Source organism: Pseudopodoces humilis, chromosome 1, assembly GCF_049639895.1.
Source record: "Pseudopodoces humilis isolate 2021_Gansu_Grassland_sample_001 chromosome 1, ASM4963989v1, whole genome shotgun sequence".
Taxonomy (NCBI): domain Eukaryota; kingdom Metazoa; phylum Chordata; class Aves; order Passeriformes; family Paridae; genus Pseudopodoces; species Pseudopodoces humilis.
Window position 1 is genome coordinate 32,212,080 of NC_142200.1, and position 17,095 is coordinate 32,229,174.

The 17,095-nt window shown below is 39.2% G+C and overlaps 1 protein-coding gene across 9 annotated transcripts in view; it reads left to right on the plus strand.

Moving 5' to 3' along the window:
* EYA1 (EYA transcriptional coactivator and phosphatase 1) overlaps positions 1-7,940 on the plus strand; it is a 157,112-nt gene extending 149,172 nt beyond the window's left edge. For all 9 annotated transcript variants that reach the window (XM_014257268.2, XM_014257285.2, XM_014257273.2 and 6 more), the window contains one exon: positions 5,690-7,940. In XM_014257268.2, coding sequence (XP_014112743.1) covers positions 5,690-5,770 — 81 coding nt within the window. In that variant the 3' untranslated portion in view covers positions 5,771-7,940. The remainder of the gene's footprint in view (positions 1-5,689) is intronic.
* Positions 7,941-17,095: the final 9,155 nt, after the last annotated feature.

Sequence of the window (17,095 nt, forward strand, 5' to 3'; positions counted from 1 at the left end):
TTTAGATTTTTCCTTCACATCCTGCAAGAGCACAAACTTTCTCTGGAGAGCACACAAACAGAACAGAAGCTTTACCTCCACAAAATACCCAAAGCACATCAATCCAGGGTAGCATAACTGCCCTGTGATGTACCCCGCTGTCATGTTTATCCCCTGAATCTTGGTAGCTGGTTTCTTCTCGCCTTGCTTCAGCATTTCAGGTTTTGTGGTATTCTCCAGAGAAGAGATAGGTCCCCCTTTGCACAGCACTTTTCTGTAGGGCTTTGGTCTGTGCTGGAGACATTAGTATATATAGCACACCCTTCTTTAGATAGCACTTCATTGTTTACATGTAAACTGTATTGAGTCTTTTCCAGTGAGCTTATAAATTCAAGCCTATTTAATTAGAGAGATTTTTTTTTTATTATTCTGTGTTCATTCAGTGGATAAAAAAAAGTTGAACTTCCAGCTTAGGGGGTAAGAAAGTTAAGGTTTATTAATAAAAATAATTTACCAATAGTTTATCAATTCCTTCATCATAAAACAAGATTTTCATGTATGTGCTTTATTCGTGGAAAATCTTAAGTCAATACAGCAGTAGGAAAATGAAAGACACAATTAAAATCTTTTCATTATTGTCATTAGTACAAAAATTCAATAATAGAAACTTCTTAATGCCGCTTAAAAGATCATTGCTTTATTAAGAAATATTTTTAGCATAAACAGTTTGTTCATAAAATGCCTCTTTTGGTTGATGTAAGTAAATATAATACACTGAGGAAAATTCACACTCTTACATTTCTGGTAGCATTAGTCGAACTATGATACTGACACCTTTGTTCATCTGTCACTTCCAGCAAAATATTTGATGAGACAATTAAAACTCTCAGGATGTTTGCACTGTAGATTGAGGAATAATCGTACCCTTCTGGATCAGTGCAGCAACCAGCGAGCTTGGCTGTAAGGCCAGGGCTCACACAAAGGTTGCTACCTTCATATCAGCTTCCCCAGGAAAAGAGGGAGAGGAGGGCAGAGAGAAACCAGTGTGAAAGTCCAAAGGTGCTCTGGAGATGCTGGTACCAGCGCTGGTGCCGTGTGGGACAGAGCCACCGCCTCCAAGTGCCACTGTGGTGACACAGCTGCTCTCAGTATGTTCTGGGGGTTTCTGCCAGAGACTCCATTGTCTCAGCATTTTGGTTTGCTTTGCTTTGTTTTTTGGTTTGGTCTTGGAGGCTGTTTTGTTTTATTTTGTTGTGTTGCATTTTCTTGTGTTCTTTTGTGTTTAGTTTTGTTCTCATCTTTTGCCTTTGCTTTTGGAGACACATTTGGGAAATACAAATAAGGCAGAAAAACCCCAACTCCTGAGTTTTTCTGCTTAAGAGAATTCTCCAAAGGATTTCTAATTTGTGAGAAGAGACAAAGGCTCCTCTGCACTGAGGAGCTGGATTTTACATCATGTGATTCAGGAGAGCCTAGGCAAATGGGCTTCTCCCTTTGTCTCCAAAATGGTCATGCTGCCTTGGAGGAAAAACCATAAATCTTTGTGGAGCAATAAATAGAATATAAATGGGTATCCAATATGCCACTGCTTTTAAGCTCACAGTCACACTGTGCTGGTCAGGTTTGGGTTAGGAAGTAAAGACGGCCGCTTAGCAAATCTGGCAGGAATACAACAAAAATACTGTGAAAGATGACAAAAACTGATGAGTTTTCTATTCAAATCCATCACAAATTTCAGGAGTAAGTTTTTTGTATAAATATGTATTCATTTAAGGGAAGGAGGATAGAGGATATTTTGCACTTTTTGGTGTTCCTATAAAAAATGGATTTGTTTTGCATGTGTATTAATAGCAGAACTATTTTTTAGAGTAAAATAGCTGAAGTTTTGTACATTTAGTAGGTACATGCTGAAAATAAAATTACTTCTATTTCAGAAATTAAATAGCTTAATATCTTAGATTATTTAATAATACTCTAATTATTAGGCTCACTAAATTTGTAGTTTTATTTTTTATGCTTTTTACATCAAAACCAAAATTTTGCCACCATATTTAATTTCAAAATGCCATCAAAATCAAATAATTTAAAAGTTCATTGATGTTTTATTGCTAAGTATCATCTGCCAAACAATTAATGATTTTTAAGAGACAAAAGCTTCATATTTACTTGGAAGATGTTGAAATAGTAGACTTAGAGTTCCATTAGATACTAATGCACCCAGTTTCACCACCTATTTATTAGTGGTTAACATTTGTCATCCGCTCTCCTCAGCAGCAAATGCAAGATTAGAATTTCTTGCTTGGCTCAGAATAGAAGTGTTCTGCATGACATGTGTGTGCTAAGTGTTGGCAGGGGTGGTATTTTAAAGGCAATATTTAGTACATATATATACACAAAGGATCTCTTTCTCTCTCAAATGATCTCAAGTCATTTGGTAAGAGAAAGTGTACTTCCATCTCAGGAGTGTGTCGCCACTTTTGACATGGCTGAATATTTGTGAATCAACAGTGCATGTTAATACAGGAATAATATATAAGGTTCTATATGATAATTTTGTTACTTTAAAGTTTTTGTTGCATACAATCGTTTATTACCTTAGATGGGGTGAAAATTAGTGTATATGTCTCATGAAAACGTGCATGTATATGAGCACATATGTGTGAGGCTCTATATAAACACACAAACATACAGATATATATATATCTGTATCAGGTTTGTTTCTCCTCCTCACAGCTCTGAAGGCTGTACTGTAGGGTCAGACTGAGAGAAATTTGAATTGGCCACGTTGAGCCATGCCCAGGGCACCACTGCAGATTCCAGCCCCATGCAGCCACCACGTCCCTGGCATGCTTCATTTCTTGGGATTGTGCAGCTGGCCCTTAGATCTGTCATGAAGGAGAACTGAAAATAATTATAATCCTGAGATTTACACAACCTCTTTTTTGTTTTGTTTTGTTTTTTTAATGAGACTCTCTATTGTCATTCCCCACTTCACTGCTGTATCTGCGTGAATATGGGCACAATCTTTTCATAGACACATAAATGAAGCAGAGGACACCTAACTGTACTTGAGATAGAAATATATAGTCAAAATAATGACTGTTTACAATTTTGGTTTAAAATCTGGCCATCAACAGCTGACCCATAAACAGGATAATCCAAAACTTGATATTGCACATGGGCATCTAGCAAGGGGTGCTGTAATTTGATTTAGCAGAAGCTAAAACTTCTGTTAAATCAATCAGTCTTTAACTCTCCTCTACTTGCCTGGTGTGTGTATGCTCTGTGATGCTGAGGTTGTTACTAGGGAAGCAGTATAAAGCTGGAGCTGCATGAAGTGGGAGCTGGAAGCCAAGAATTTATTCCTATGGTTCTCCCTATTGATTTGTTTGCTGTGTTACCTTGGAGGGCATCCATGTCAGTCCACCAGACTCTGCCACACCACATCATAGATATGCTGTTTACACTTCCCTGACCCACTGGCTAAGGCAGACCTGCTGCCAAGATGACTAAGAGGAGGAGCAGGGAGCTATGGCTGGCTGTCAGGGGGCTGCCAGCTGTGTCCCACCTGGCAGGAGTTTGAGAGAGAAGAGGGAAGCTGCAGCCTCACACGAAAAGGAGGCAGCACTGCAGAGCATTGCTGACCTGTGCAGTCATCTGGTAAACACAGCATGGACCTGCTGCAAGCACAAACCTGTGACTCTTCGTCCTTGATGTAGTACCCCTACCAGATATTTCAAATTCTGCCAGAAAGAGATAGATGCACAAAAGCTTTTGCAAAGTCCAGAGAATAGCATGACTGGTAATTTTTATTTCATACTGCTTTTGCTGGTTCATTTCCTGAACATGATGCAAGAAGTTCATCCTTAGGAAATCTGTGAGTTGGAAAGCAGCAGTGTCTGGCCTGACAGCACAGAGGGTAGGCTGCCTGTATAATGTAACAGGGAAGACCCTGGGCTGTGGAGTTGCAACTGAGCGAGCTAACTGCATCTGCTTTCTGTAACTGGTGGAGCATAGAGACAGTACAGTGGACATCCAGACTGAAGATGTAGGGGAAAAAAAAGTGTTGTAGTGTTGAAAATTTCCTTCTTAAGGAAAAGATCCGTCTTTCAAAATGTTTTGGAAATATCATAAGATTTTTGTGAGGTTTTTCTGGTTTTTTTTTTCCAAAAAATACCTCTATTGTCTCTGAATTTTGTTTGTTTTATTATCTCCATTGTCAGCCGTGGCTTATTAATTTATCTTGAACCTGAGGTTCAGTCAGCTGTTTCTCAAGGCTTTCTAATTCTCTAAAGCAAAGCAAAGCAGAACAGAAACTGTTACAATGGTGTTTTCTTGGGGGTCATTTTGTTTTTTCCTGAAGAAATTCCTTTGCTTTAGAAGCTTGTTGTACTTGGAATGTGGGCATGTGCTGATGCATCCATATTGCATCTTCATTCAGGTCAGGAGTGTCATATCAAAGAGGATGTGATAGGCTGAGTGTTAAGGTGTTTGCCATCTGAGACAGGTATAAAAATGATGGTAAATGTGCAGCTGGAAACCGTGAATTTAACATTGTTTTCAAAATTTTTCTCTAACTTAAAATTTGAGAAAACCAGAATGAAAAAAAAAGGAGCAGAATGAAAATGACAGAGGAGATGGAGTTTTGCCAGTGATTTCAGTGGAATTAGGAATTTACACAGGAGCTGCTGAAGTAGGATGATGAAAGCCTCTTTGAGAAGTCATAGATAAAATGCTTGGGGAACTTAGAAGCTAATGTGGTTTGCCTCCTAAAGATGCCGGGACACAAACTGGCCCAATGTAAAGGTGAACACAGTCATGTTAGCCTCCAGAACACTGTTGAATTGAAACTATTTTCCCATTGAATTTGTAGAATAATTTCCTGACAAAAGCTGATCTTTATTTTTTTTTTTAATTTACGCAAAATTTCTTGTTGACATTATAATTCCTAGCTTCAAGTATAAAGGTAGTTGTTAATCAGATTTTTACCCTTCATGAATGAGGTAATCTGTGCTTTTTCCTGGGATTTGTGTTTTTGGTTTATTCAGGTTCTTTGCAAAAGTATTTGTGCTCCAGACAGATTTTATTACAACTAATAGGAAAAAAATATGTATTTATTTTAATGTTCCATATGGAAAAGATGTTTTAAGATCAGTGTTAGCAATGACCAATGTTATACAAGCCACTGGGATAAAAATCTTTTCAAAGTGAGGTGAGCAACACATGAGTTATTCTGAATCACCATTTCTCTGTTCTTAACTCATCTGCCAGGAGCAGATTTTTACAAGGAGCAAACACATTTTGATAATAAACAACACTTTCACTTTCTTTATTTTCTTTCTGTTCCCTTTCTCAAACAACCTACAGGCTTCACGTATATGTTATTTTGCTTATTTTTATCCAGAAGTAATATTTTCTTCTGCAATGTTCCAAAATCTGTTTTTCATATAAAGAGATTAGAAGCCACTCCCTTCCTTATGATCTCCTGATGTTTTTGCTGTAGTTCCTATTGTAAATAGATTTACTGTTATTGAGAATTTATGCTTAGGGGGTGGGTCAGAGAAACCAGACATTAACATGAAGGACTCAGGGTTTTAAGAGCTCTTTTTCTCTCCTGCAAGTGTTCTCTTATCCCTGTGAAAAACAAAGGGTGGGTCTAAATACCAGAATGCTTGGGGTTATTTTTACATGTTGTCTGTGCTGTTCACAGCATGCTATGCCATTTTGGAGGATCTCGAGCCACTCTGACCTTATGGCCCTTCACCATGCCTTGGAACTGGAGTACTTGTAGCAACTTAGCAGCACTTTCAAACCTCAGAGCCTCCTTCTGCCCGTGGATGAGATGCCTGTGTCTTGTGTCAGCATTGGACTACAGAACTTTGTGATTTCAACATGTTGACGTACAGCTGCAATTGGTCTTAACCCTTGCCCTTTCAGTAAACGGAGGAGCATGTCTTTTTCTTCAGAACAGCTGTTGGCTCCGGTACTGCAAGTCCAACGAAAATAAGCCATGCGAGTGTTTGAACAACTCATCTTTACCATATTTGCTACCAAAAAGAAATTGAGAAGGAAAAAATATAATGGGGAAAAAAAAAAAAAAAAAGGAAATAAGAGGTTCATACCTGTGAAGAAAAGAAAAAGGACCTGCAAATGCTTTGTAGTTTTTAGCCTCTTCAATGTGACACACACCATTTCTTCAACACAGCAAACTTGATTGCACAATGAAGACTGAGATTTTACAAAATACCAGTGGAGTAATTTTCTTATAAAGAAGGTTTACGTTTTGGTTTCTCATACCCAGGGTACTCTGTACATCTTTACTTATTTATGAACAGACTATATTTTGACATCATATAACTGAGGATATGTATAATAGGATTAAAGGCTATTATAAGCCTTTGCCTTATGGTACAGCAACTACTTTTGATTTTAGCACATTACAGAGTAGTTTAAAATATGTCTAATTTAAACTAATAGGTACATCACTGAGACAATCATGTACAGGAAGAATTTTTTGTGTAAATTTGTAATAATGAATGATTCTTTTACATATTGTTAAAGGTAAATGCTATTGAAAGATAGTAATGCCTTGTTGGTGAAGAATGAGGCCACGTGTGCACAAACTTGTGCGGTGCCTTATCAATGTGTTGGATATAAATATGTAGATAATGGATTTTTTTAGATAAATTTGTCAAGACCAAAAGCATGGATGTCAAGTGTCAATAGGAACTGGGTTTTGTTCTCAGCTGTTTCTCTGCCATTTTCTTGTCTCACCCACTCTGATCATGGAAACATTGATTTTGTGTGTCCCCCCCCCCAGGTCAAAGCAAATACAGATAAAACCTAAGTGAAGAGGAGGCCTTTATTGTCTTTTTGTTTCCTCTTTTAAAGTTAACATATGAACCCTTTTTAGAGTATAAAAAAATTAATTAGGAGAGTCATTCCATAAAGAAATAGAGAAAGAACAAAAATATATTTTAAGATGTAACTTAAACCGGAACCTTGGTACTGAATAGCTTTTGTCTCATCCAAAAATGAAGGAAACTATCATCACTAATATTTTTAGAAATTAGAAATGAGAATATTTTGGAGAAATTAAACAAAAATGCTCATAGACATTTAAGTTTTTTAATCCTCTTCCACCAGGAGTCAGATTTTCCTAAGATATAACATCCATTGCCGGCAATGGAAATGCTGAAATGATTATCACCAAGGAGTTAAAATTTGCTTTTGTCTGTACTAACTTAAAGGACAAACCTAGACTGTGTCTGTCTGTGACTTGTGACTTTTCTGATCTTGAAGGCTGTGAGCTACTTGGTTAAATAAACTGTTAGTCTGACTTTTTGGCTTGAATTGTACCAATTCCTTTTGCCCAGTTAAATATCTAATTAAAAAGAAGCCTCACCATTGTTGGTTAATTTTCTGGTTTTTCTTCTTTCATTTTAATTAAAAAACCCACCAGCCATGAAACAGCTACCTGCAAAGCTACAGAGCACCAATGTAGCTACAAATCAACACCCTTCTCTATTGGAGGAATCACATCGCTGCTAGAATGAAATATCTGTGGATTGCTTTAGTACCAACAGAGAGGTTTTTATCTTACCAAGACTTGCACGTGTGCTTTACTTTACTCAGTATGAGTGCTGCAACTCCTGCAGTACTCACATATGTACATAAAGCACATTGTGGATAGTTTTTAGAATTGAGACTATAATTAGCCTTTTTTTTTCCTCGAGCAAAGTAGACAGTGATGGGGGGGAATTGGTTGTCCTTTTTTTTTTTTTTTTTCTTTTTGCTTTGGCTCTTTACAATTTTTAGTCACTTGCGGACTGAAAAAAATAACAAAGTTTATCTGGGCCTTATTGTACAAAAAGTGTGTTGTGTCCACAATTGTGTACAGAATTTTTCTTCATTGATTTTGTTTTAAATTAATAAAATTGATTTGTGAACGTATTATACAATTGTCTTGTATGCAAGTCTGTGATATTTCTGGCCTATGGATTGGGAATGAGGAGACATCTCTCATCTCTTTGCTATCCCAAGACATAAAGTTGTTCACCTTCTGGTGCCCAGCTGAGGTGTTAAATAGGTTAAAGAATACTTGCATCTAGTTTACAGAAGGCTCAGTTAGATGAGCATCAGTTGTTTTGTTTATCAGCAGCAGCTAGAGGTGGTCAGTGTAGAATAAGGCCTTGGTGTCCTGGAAATGTGTCTCTAAGTGACTCACAGCAAATGCCTGAACTTCATGGCGTCTCTGTCATCCAAAGCAATCCATGTGCTGAAGGGATGAGTCTGGCAGTCAGACATCTCACTCAGGGCTACAAGTCCCATCCTCTGAGCTTTTACAGGCCTGAATGTCTGGGAATTCAGGACTGGCATTTAACTTTTCCAAGCACAGAGCAGGGCTGTCTTTAAATTTGGAAGAGTGGCAGTGACCACCATTTTATAGCAGACACTTTGTTGTACACACATGGACTGGTGAAGATGCTTCTTTGTTTCTCTACCCATCAGTGAGAGCCTTGACTGCCAGCTGGTTGTTTCTGATGCTCACTTTCTGCTCTGGTGAGACCTAACAAATGGAAGCGAAACCAAGACCAGTCAAGGACCTGCTTCTACATTCTTGACACCACCATAAGAGTTGCATGCTCAGAGTTGAAATACGTGTCCAGCACAGCACCAATGATGCTGGAAATTAGTCTGATGAAGTAAGCACTTAATTGCCCCCTGAAATCAGTGTCTTTCTTTCTGAGCAACTAAATACACAGAAAAATAATTATTTTTTAAGGACCATCATATGAAAACCCTTAAATCAAAAACTTGTAAGAAAGCAAGGAGTCCTATAGAGTGAAAGAGATCATGTAGGCAGCTCATAAACTTGAGTCCACTTTTTGAAACATGTCAGTAGTGCTTGAAGTTTCCATTTCTTAGATGCTCACTGATAAAAATGTTCAGCTGTAATGGATTTCCTTCTAAGAATAACACACATGTGACTTTGAGGTAGTGCCAAGAAAGTGAAATTAAAATTAGTGATTATTACTATTATTTATGTCTTTCATTACTGGAATGCATGCTCAGTGAGTGGTACCTTTGTCTCAAAAATGCTTGCAATGCAAGCAAATAAAATACTGTTAGAAATTCTTTTTTGCCTTTTCCTTCAGTTTTCTGCTTCTCTCCGTGTTGAATTCTGCCCTGCAACATGAGTAGGGGATGGATATCAAGAGACACACTTCTTTGTGTCCTATGCAAAGAGAGAGGCACAGGCCTGTCCCAATCTTCCTGTTCTTTGTCAATGGCAAGGCTGCACAGCTGCCACTTTTGTCATTCTCTATTTAACCAGGGACTGGCTCTACCAAAACTGTCTAGCTCTCTTGTGCAGGCAAAGGACTAGAAGAAAATGGAAAATCCAGGGGAAAACAGGTTGGAAAAAAACATATAGAAGAGGTGTGAGGGTTACAAGGCTGCAACTGCAGAGAGGGTCTGCAGGTATCCATGAAGGGTCACTGAGTGGAGCACCCACTACTCCTGGCTGGGCCCCCAGCAGCTGCTCAGGATTATGCCCAGCAATTCGATGGGACAAGGGACCAGTAAGAGGTCCCCCACTCTCTTGGCTACCCTTTCCCACCAACTTCATGGTGTGGATGGCAGGTTAGTCACAGCATGGAAGACAACTGCACATAATTCAATGTGGGCCTCAGGAGAGCCTGGTGAATCAAGGGGGGCTGGTTGCCATCCCTCCTCTGGCTCCCCCTGAAACTCTTGTCCTGTCCCCATTACCTCTGTACAGCTGGCATGCACCACATGTTACAGAAAAGACACAGCAAAGATGGAAATCTCTGGAGTACAGAGTCTGAATTCCCTCCACAGCCTATTAACTGTGTGAACTTCTCTATACTATATAAGTGCATATATACACACACAAATACATACATACACATACATATATATACATACATATAGATATATAGCTAGATACACAAATATATGTGGCATATTTGTTGCCAAGCTTTGTTATGACAGCAAAATTAAAAAGGTGTACCATTGAACCTGTTGCCTAAGTGACTTTATGCAAATGGTTTGTAATAGAAAATGCCCCTTACTCTCGTTCTTCAGCACAGCTATGAAAGATAAATAGAGTACTTACATTTGACTACTCAAATCATCCATCTTTGTAACTGTTAGCAGTTCAGTTTGTGTGAGTATAAATAAACTTTCATCTTCTGATACACCAGAGAAATTTTTTTGGTTGTTTTTTACTAATATTCTATATTGCAATTTCTGATTTTTAAGTGGCTGCTTGTTCCTGCTAATGGTAATAACAGCAGAAGAAAAACAAAATATTTGGATTTATCTAAAGCTAAATGGAGATATGCCAGCTCTCATGGAAGCCACATGATGTTGCCAGCTAACGTGGAAGTCTGACATAGGTACAAGTATGCTATTAGCAATCTACCCTTCCCATCACTTCACCAGCACTGGCAGTCTTTTGGCTGGGAAGAGGTATTTGTGGCTTGGATTTTGTTTCTCACCCTCACTTAGAAATGTTTTGCATGGCCTGATCTTTACTGCTTCTTGAAAGGCTGGCCTTTGACATTCTGCTCTTTCCAGTCTTATGCACAGGTTCATTGTTCTCTAAAGTGGGAGTTGAATCATTTGCGAAGGAAGCCCCAACCTGCTTCATTTTATTCATTGCCAAGTCATGGCAAATTTGACATGGAAGTGAAGTGAGCTCTAGATATCACATTAAGTTTAATAACTGAGATTGTGGTGATAGACTATATAGTGCAGAGAAGGCGAAAGGTAGTTAGAAATAAAAAGACGAAACATAAATTGATTTTGAAAATGTAGTATAGTATATCTGGGGGAAAATAATGCAAAGCAAGCAGTGGGGAAGAATGCTGAGCTGTCCAGAATGGAGAAAATTATGTTTAGAAAGGAAAATTAATTTCCTGGCTCTGCCATAGAATAACCCAGGAGCTGTTAGGACTCAGGCTCAGCAAAGCTAAGTGTTCACCCTCTGTTCACCCTCTCTGCAGACATTTTATGATTAGTTACCACTTGCACAGGTGACTTTAAACCAAGTCTGTTTTCAACCCTACCCAGAGCTATGTGGGAGGCTGCCTGCTATTAATGCTCTTGGAGAGCCGGAGGAGTTCTGTGGGAGCGGAAGAAAAGAGAGGTGCAAATGTGCAGGCTCTCAGTGAAGCACACAAGGACAATGCTCAGAGAGAAAAAACACTTTGCCTCCCTGTAGCTGCTTAATGCAAAGTACAGAAAGTCTTGGGAACTGGTACATAAATCAGGGCTCCTGCCTCTGGGGCATGTGCTCACACCACCAAATCCAGTGATGCCCTTAGCTTTCCTCAGAAAAATCCACTGGGTGGACTGAATACCTGCTGTCCTTCCTCTTGTGGTTTCAGCCCAGCAGGTCATTAAGCACCATGCAGCCACTCACTCCCTTCACATTTGGATGAGGGAGAGGATTGGAAGAGTGAAAGTGAAGAAACTCATTGGTTCAGATGAAGACAGTTTAATAGGTAAAGCCAAAGCTGTGCACACAAGCAAAGCAGAACATGGACTTAATTCACAATTTCACGAACAGGCAGGTATTCAGCCATCCCCAGGAAAGCAGGGCTCCCATCACACATAATGGTGACCTGAGAAAACACCATCACTCCAAATATTCCCCCCACTTCCTTCTTCATTCCCCACCTTTATATGTTGAGCATGATGCCATATGGTATGAAAGATCCCTTTGGTCAGTTGGGATCAGCTGTCCCAGTGGTGCCCCTCCCAAATCCTTGCATATCCCCAGCTGCTCACTGGTGGAGTGAGGCACAGAAAGGACCTTGACTCTGTGCAAGCACTGTTCAGCAGTACCTAAAACATCCCTGAATTGCCAACACTGTTCTCAGCCTAAATCCAAAACACAGTCTCGTACAAGCTACTGTGAAGAAAATTAACTCTATCCCAGCCAAAACCAGCAAAACAACTCTCCAGAGTAAACAAGTGCAGTTCTCAGTACCAAGACAAGCAACTGAATAGAAACAAAACCATTACATTCCCCTTTACCTCAAGAAATGCTATAATTCCAGAAGGGATTATTAACTTTGCATTAAATTCACGTTCCAGCTCCTAAATCTATCTGTGCAGTCATTATTTATATGTGACTCACTTAAAATTCAGTAGAGCATCTGTGTCATAGATATCGGAGGTCTACTTACATGCCATTTGGTATTTGTCACTAATCTGGGGTCACAGGAGGTCAGGCCAGTAATATTTCCACTACACAGCAGGTAAATCCTCTCAGACCATTCCTGATACCTTCTTATAAAATGAGAGTTTGAAATTCAATTTAAACCATACAGGTTTATACCTAGTAAGAGCCTTCCTGGAGCCCTTTTATTTTAAGGCAGAAAGTTTTTAAAGGGGAGTGAGAACAAAAAACAACCCTGAACTATATTCTTAGTTATCTAGAAGACAAGGAAAGCGCAGCAAAATAAAGTTGGGAAGGTTGCAATATCCCTTTTAAACAACAGTCACAGGGGGGAAAAAGTCAGTTCTTGTGAGTATTAGCATTCTTTTTGATATTTCTATAGTCCAGCTCAAATCAAATATTCTGTAAGCTTTTTGTCCAGAATTTCTCAAATACTTGCTCTTGTGCCACCTGATTTCTCTTTCCATTGCTCCAGTAACTGTGTGAACCAGCAGATCTGAAGATTCTGCTGATTGTCTTTGGGCATTTCCCTGCAGAAGAACCAGACCAGGCGATGGGTGTGCTAAGAAGGTAACAGAGCCAATGTTTGTACCTCTTGGGAGTGAAGGTGCTCTTGCTACTTTTGGCTGTTCTTGTTTAACACAGGCCACAGGTGTGTGTCAAATGACAGTTGAGAAATTCAGTTTCTGAACAATTTTTTTGTGATTTTCTTTCTTACAGATAAGCCAAATTAGAATTCCTTGAAGTCAAAGACTACAATTCCATCAAAACCTGAACAGAAACTGTCTATTAAAATTCCAGACATTGGATTGCCCATTGGCTTCAATTAAAGTTATGGGAAACTGTTCAGATTTTTAACTGTAATAGACCCTTAAAGCTTACTGGACTTTTTGCTTAATATTGCTCTTTTTTTCCACTAGGAATAGGAGCAAGACAAACCTGATGAATGCTATGGCAGCCTGAAGCCAGAGCTTTGACAGGAGACTTTTATTTTGTTCTTGAATCATGTTTTGCTTGGAAATGCGTTTGGTGTTGATCTTCCTTCCTGCTGAGCAGTCCAAGTCCTGAGCTGGGACACTGGGTGATGAGAGAAGATACTGCTCTCATGCTTCTCTTTTTTCCTTTTTTTTTTTTAACATATTTTCTCCCACATTTTTCTGTGAAGAACTGATCTTTTATGACCTTGTTCTTGCTATTTTAACTTTGTCCTAATCCATGCAATGTCCTCCTCCATATTCCATCATAGTCCAATGTTCTAAACATTGACATCTGAGACAGAAGCTATTTAACACTTCCATAACAGTATGTAATGCATTTCCTTCTCTTCTGAGATGGAGAATACTGCACCTGAAATGTGGAGAAAAAGTTGAAGTTTGGATACTAATATTTTCCACAGCCTTCTAATTACTCCTTCATCTGTACCAAATATAGACTGATGTTCAAACCTTTTGTAGGTCTCTGGCAGGATTTTGAATGGTTTTGTTGTCTCTGGTCAGGTTTCTAAAACCATTCTAGTAATTTTGAAAACATGCTGGCAAAAGGAGTCTGTTCCACAAGGCAGTTGGTTTAGTTCTTAGACAGTGGCTTTCTGGTGAATATTTGTGGTATGGTTCTAAAGTGTGGAAGTACATGGGATTTCTAAGCCCTCAGTTTCCTGGTGGGAATAATTCTGGACAGATGGTTTTACTATCCAGATGACAAACTAATTGCCAGCAATTTTGTAGAAATAAAAATCTTATTTGAAATTATGACCTAATTGTTATGTAAAAGAAGAATAGACCATTGTAAATGCTTCATTGTGTAACATGAATCTGAATATGAGCTAAGAATGCTGCCTTCAAATCAGTCTGTTAATTACACTTCCTTAGACTTGTGGGTTGACATTCTGTTCATTTAGAAGCCTAAAATATAGGGAGATTTTGGCTCTCATAAATGGAAAAAAATAATTTAATCCACTCCTTTCTAAATGGAAATGGAAAGTAGACCCTCTTCAAACATACTTTGAATCAAAATGAGGGACAACTGCAGTCTAAGGCTAAATCTCATTATTTCCACAATTCAGTACAGAGATTTGGATTTGGGCCTTTAGGTTTACTAATCCACCTGAATAACCAAATGAAATCACTTTTAATCTGCAAGAGGGTGACTAAAAAAGAAAAGCTAAATAAGATGCAGTATTTTTGTGGCAGATCTGGCATATGAACATGCTGAAACATATGCAACAAGTGTTCCCCAGACCTCTAACCTGTGTGTTTCATTCCCTGTCACTTGGATTTCACTTCTAGCATCAATTGTGGTCAGTATCTGTGTGGCTATGAGGAGTTCCCAAATGGACTCTGGGCCACCGCGTGTCCTGCCCACCAATCAGATACTCTGATTCCATGTTAATGCAGAAATTTGTATTTTATCCACCCATCACCTGCTTTTCTGTTATATCAGTCAGGTGACACCATGGATGGAGCACCAGAGCAGCAGCAGAAGTTTCTGTTCCCATTTTTCTCATTAACAGCCTCAACATCAGGTATGCAGTCCTGGTCTGCCACAGCTGGGCTCAAGCCTAACCCTAACCCTAACCCAGCCCTACTTCATCTATCTGCAGAGTCTATTCCTCAGCTCCATTGATTGTGGTCTTTTGATATTATGCAACAGTAATGTCCTGTGTTCACAGTTTTTGTAGTAATCCTGCAAAAACATGAAATGGCAGAGCTGTGTCTTGTTGTCATGGCGCCTTATCTATTTTACACAGGTTGGACTCCCATTAATTAAATTTGAATCAAGTCACTGAGTCATGTCAGGTCCTCATGTCTCATGCATTTCATATCTTCACTTGAAGGAGAATCTTCTGTTTTGTCTTCATGTTCAGTGATTCCCAAAGGCAGCCTGGGTAAAATAAACAGAATATTATGTATTTATGTTAATGGATAGAAGAAAGGCTTTGTTTCAAACTCATTACAATACTTCTTAACAGCAGCATGCAAAATTTAAGCCTGTCTACAGATACAATGCCAGGAAGAAACAACTGCATTGAGTTTATAAATAAAATTAATCATCAATTCTCCAAAACATAGATTGTGATATAGCCTATTAGAAAAATAAACTGTGGAACCATAGCAGTCAGACTCTAACCAGCCCTGAAATTCTTATATATTCTTATAAATCTACAGTGGTTTGTAGTTTTCTTCAAAGAGGAAATCAAATATATATATATAAATGAAAGACACTCCTATGATTTGAAACTACATAGCCAAAAGTTGAATCTCTGCAACTCTGTCATTTTATTTATCCACCAGCACTGATGTTCAGTTCTGCCAGAACTCCCCAAATCTTCAGGTCGGTAGCACAGACAATAAATCTAAAAGAACCACATTTCAGTAACACTAATCAGGACAGCTGCAAAACACCAAAGACCCAAAAAACCAAATAGGAAGATGGTAAAAACCTCTGCCCACAAACCTAACTTGTGGTGTTTGCTACTTTGCCACAGCATTTAAGCTTGCCAGATGCTGTCTGCATCAGTCTGCAAGTATTCTACTATTCCTTCATTAAGGAGTAGTTGAAGATGCATGGTATATAATAACCATTCTGGATCTTTAAAAATAAAAGCCTAGGTCAGTCTGGGTTTCACTAAAAAGCAGGTTCAAAAACGTAACTGATGGAAAACCATCAGTCTTTATTTGACTCTCAGAAACTGAAAGGCATCAGTCTGTGAGAAAGGATCAGCCAAGCTAGGAGATGTTCTTTGGCTTAGAGAGCACTTTGCATGCCATGCCAATCTGTGGCTCATTTCAGAGTGCATGTTAGCTGAAATATCTTGCCATAATTTGGCTGGGCTTAACCAATCCCCTGGAAAGGAGAGCAAGCAGGCTCCATGGCAGGAACAGCCAAGCTTATCCAACAGCAGCACAGCCATGTACGACCCTCATCTGAATCGGGGATCCTCACTTATAGCTCTGCTGCTCTTGCAGGGACAACTGAGCCCATGCAGCACCAGAGCTAAAGTACTGAACGCTGTGCAAACTTGAACAGCATGTGCATCCCTTAGATGCTGCCTGAGGATGAACATAGCTAGCAGGAAAAAGCCCTTGTCAAGTGTTGTCCTCCAAAGCACCTCATGGAAATACATTTTCCAGTTTGAGCTGGTATCTTGTGAGACAGCAGCAGTGTATTGTAAGGAGTGAAAGTACAGCTCCAGTATCCAGGACAGCCAGATTGTATCCTCTGATTTCCCCATGTCATGCTTTGTAAGTGACTTATTGACTGTATCTGATGTCTTTTACCTCTTGGCAAAGAAAACATGATACATAGACCAGTGTTGGGACAATGGGAAGATTACAGATGTGAGGTATTGTGTATTTCTCCAACATACAAAAATGTCAAATGGCTTCAGGGATCTCCATATGTTATTGTATGTGCATTTTCATTTTAGCTTGTAGTATTTTTTCCATTTCAATTGTCTTATTTTCTTTACTCCCCACAGATCCCAGTGGGTCAAACAGACTTCTTGGTGTCTTAGAGACAATCCAAATTCTCCTGCTGTATTTCTGTGTCCCTTTAGAAAGTACCACTGTGGCCTAACTCTGCCTTTCCAAGTGATGCATAGGGTACAATAAGAGGTAGGGAAAATTGTCATCCTCGGTGACTACGCAACAAAAATATACAGAGATGACATTTCCTGTGCTCCCACACCTCTAAATTCAAGGCTGGTGGCTCTGCAGAGAAGGAGGAACTTCATCTGTTGTTGAATTTGGCCACATGTCTGGAGGAGAAGGCTTTCTACAAGCAAAGCTCCTCACTCTCCTTCTGCTCCTGACCATGGCTCACATGTTGGCTACTGCCGGGGTGTGTAACAGATAATTACAGTCCAGCAGCCTCTCACATTTGAACTGGAATTGAATCCTAGAG